This window comes from Camellia sinensis, chromosome 14 (assembly GCF_055761805.1).
Source record: "Camellia sinensis isolate YWXY chromosome 14, ASM5576180v1, whole genome shotgun sequence".
NCBI classification, from domain to species: Eukaryota; Viridiplantae; Streptophyta; class Magnoliopsida; order Ericales; family Theaceae; genus Camellia; species Camellia sinensis.
Genome location: NC_138974.1, coordinates 85253779 through 85256146, shown reverse-complemented (window position 1 = coordinate 85256146; position 2368 = coordinate 85253779). Strand labels below are relative to the sequence as shown.

Here is a 2368-nt window from a genome sequence, read left to right as displayed (position 1 = left end):
GTAGATACGCAGTGGTGGAGGGTTAACGCTATGAGTACCCTAGACAGGTTTTTGGGGCCTACACGGGCAGTAGGCATGGCCCCGAGTCAGGGATATCCTCGCTATTTAGTGGTACCTTTACCTTCAAAGTTTATGACTCGACGAGGAAATGCCTTCTTAAGTGATCATATTCAAGCAAAAGTCCCTCCCCCTCAAACGGTTGACTTTGGTGATATTATGACGTATGTGGAGGTGCTTGTGCGTATCACAGGACGACAATTGTGGGATTATGAGGTAGACATCCCCATGTACCAAGTAGAGGTGGTATGGCGATGCTTTGGCATCGAGCAAAGCGATTGGGAGTTTGAGCATCACATGCAACTCCAGTACCTATCGCAATTTTCAACCTAAGATCCTGATAACAAAATCCTTTCTTTTGTTGTTTTTGTGTTTTTCTTTTTCCTTGTGTTTCGTGTCCAAGTGAGCTGACCATGACCTATTTCTAACCTGTTTTGTCATGGAGGGTTAGGCACTAAATTGAAAAAACTACAAGTGATGTACCAACACCATTATACATTAATAAAACTGGTGTTTCGTGAATAATGTATACATTGTCTATGTTTTGTACATTATGTGAATATGTTTTAATTTAGGTAATTAGTAGGAAATCATGCACCACGTTTATTAAAATTATTAATTTATAGCTATGGCTAACGATGGAAATGGTATCGAATCATCATCCAATGGAGCCGATCCGCTGGAAAGGATTGTGGAAAGAGCTATTACTAGTTTCTTGCAAGCCTTGCAGAACAATGGGTCACCAGAACATCGAGAAGGGATAACTATGATTAAATAGTTCCAAGACCTGAAACCTTCCACGTTCACAGGAGGTTCAAACCCATTGCTAGCTGAAGCTTGGGTTAAAGAAATGGAAAAGATTTTTCGTGCCCTATCTTGCACAGAAGAACAGAAAGTGTCCTTCGCTACTTTCACTTTCAAGAAAGATACGCAGGAATGGTGGCTTTTCACCTTAGAAAATGAAGAGATCTTAACTTGGGCAAGATTCCTAGTGGTGTTCTATGAAAAGTACTTTCCAAAATCACTACAGGAGCAGAAGGCATCCGACTTCCTACATTTGAGGCAAGGAACAATGTCGGTGGCAGAATACGAAAGTAAGTTCACACGACTAGTACGATTTGCACCATATGTTATTCCGATAGAAGCCCGAAAAGCAAGGAAATTCGAAGTAGGATTAGATGCAGAAATCAAAGATAGGCTTGAGGTTCTGAAACTACCAACCTATACAGGGGTGGTGGATCAAGCATACATCGCTGAAAAAGGAATTAAAACCGCACGTTCAAGTGGAGGGGGTCAAAAGAAGTGGTTTTGGGAACCAGTCGGAGGATCGAGGGTAGCCCCACCAAAGAAAGTAAATCCCAAATCTACTAGCTCAACTGCTTCAACCAACCAAAGTTTTATTATTCCCAGTGGTAGCACCATTCTGAATTGTTCGAGTTACGAAAGAACTCATAGGGGACAGTGCTATCGAGCAATAGGAGCATGTTATAGATGTGGCCAAGTTGGCCATGTAATGAAAGACTGCCCAAAATTCACCAACTCTGTGATAGGTACCTCTGAACTAGCTCAGAAACCAGAAACCACCATGAGAGGAAAGAAGGAACAGAGGCGCCAAGGGAGAGCTTTTGCGTTAGTACCCGAAAATTTCAATGCTACGGAGAACGTTGTGTCAAGTACACTTTCTGTCTATGGTCACTTCGCTCATGTTCTCTTTGACTCTGATTCCATTCATTCTTTTGTTGCACTACACTTTGTTCCCAAGTTAACATCAACACCTGAACCATTGGGATATGCATTATCTGTGGCTTTTCTATCTGGTGTCTCCACGCTTAGTACAAAGGTATACAAGTCCTGTGTTATATCCCTAAAAGGTGAAACTTTGTATGTCGATCTGATTCCACTCTGCATGAGTAGCTTCGACATAATCTTAGGAATGGATTGGCTTGCTGCCAACCATGCCTCTATTGACTGTATGACCAAAAAGGTCTTTCTTCGGTTACCCGACCAACGCGTCTTCGAAGGAACTGAAGTTTCTACCCCTTCGTATTTGATATCCTCCGTGATAGCCCAATGACTTTAGAGAAAAGGTTGTGGTGGTTGTATTTGTTATGTGGTCGACGCTCAACAAATAGACCCAACACTCGATTCAATACCTATTGTTTCGAGAATTTCCTAACGTTTTCCCTAAAGACTTACCTGGCACCGTAGTTGATCGAGAAATCGAATTCACCATCGACACTCAACCCAATACACAACCGGTCTCCAAAATCCCTTACCGCATCCCATTGATAGAATTGGAGGAACTAAAAAC

The 2368-nt window shown here is 42.1% G+C and overlaps 1 protein-coding gene across 1 annotated transcript; it reads left to right on the top strand.

Moving 5' to 3' along the window:
* The first annotated feature begins 907 nt into the window (after positions 1–907).
* On the top strand, positions 908–2131 carry LOC114267367 (uncharacterized). Its single transcript, XM_028208406.2, has one exon. It carries the CDS (start codon positions 908–910, stop codon positions 2129–2131), a length of 1224 nt encoding a protein of 407 aa, XP_028064207.2.
* Positions 2132–2368: the final 237 nt, after the last annotated feature.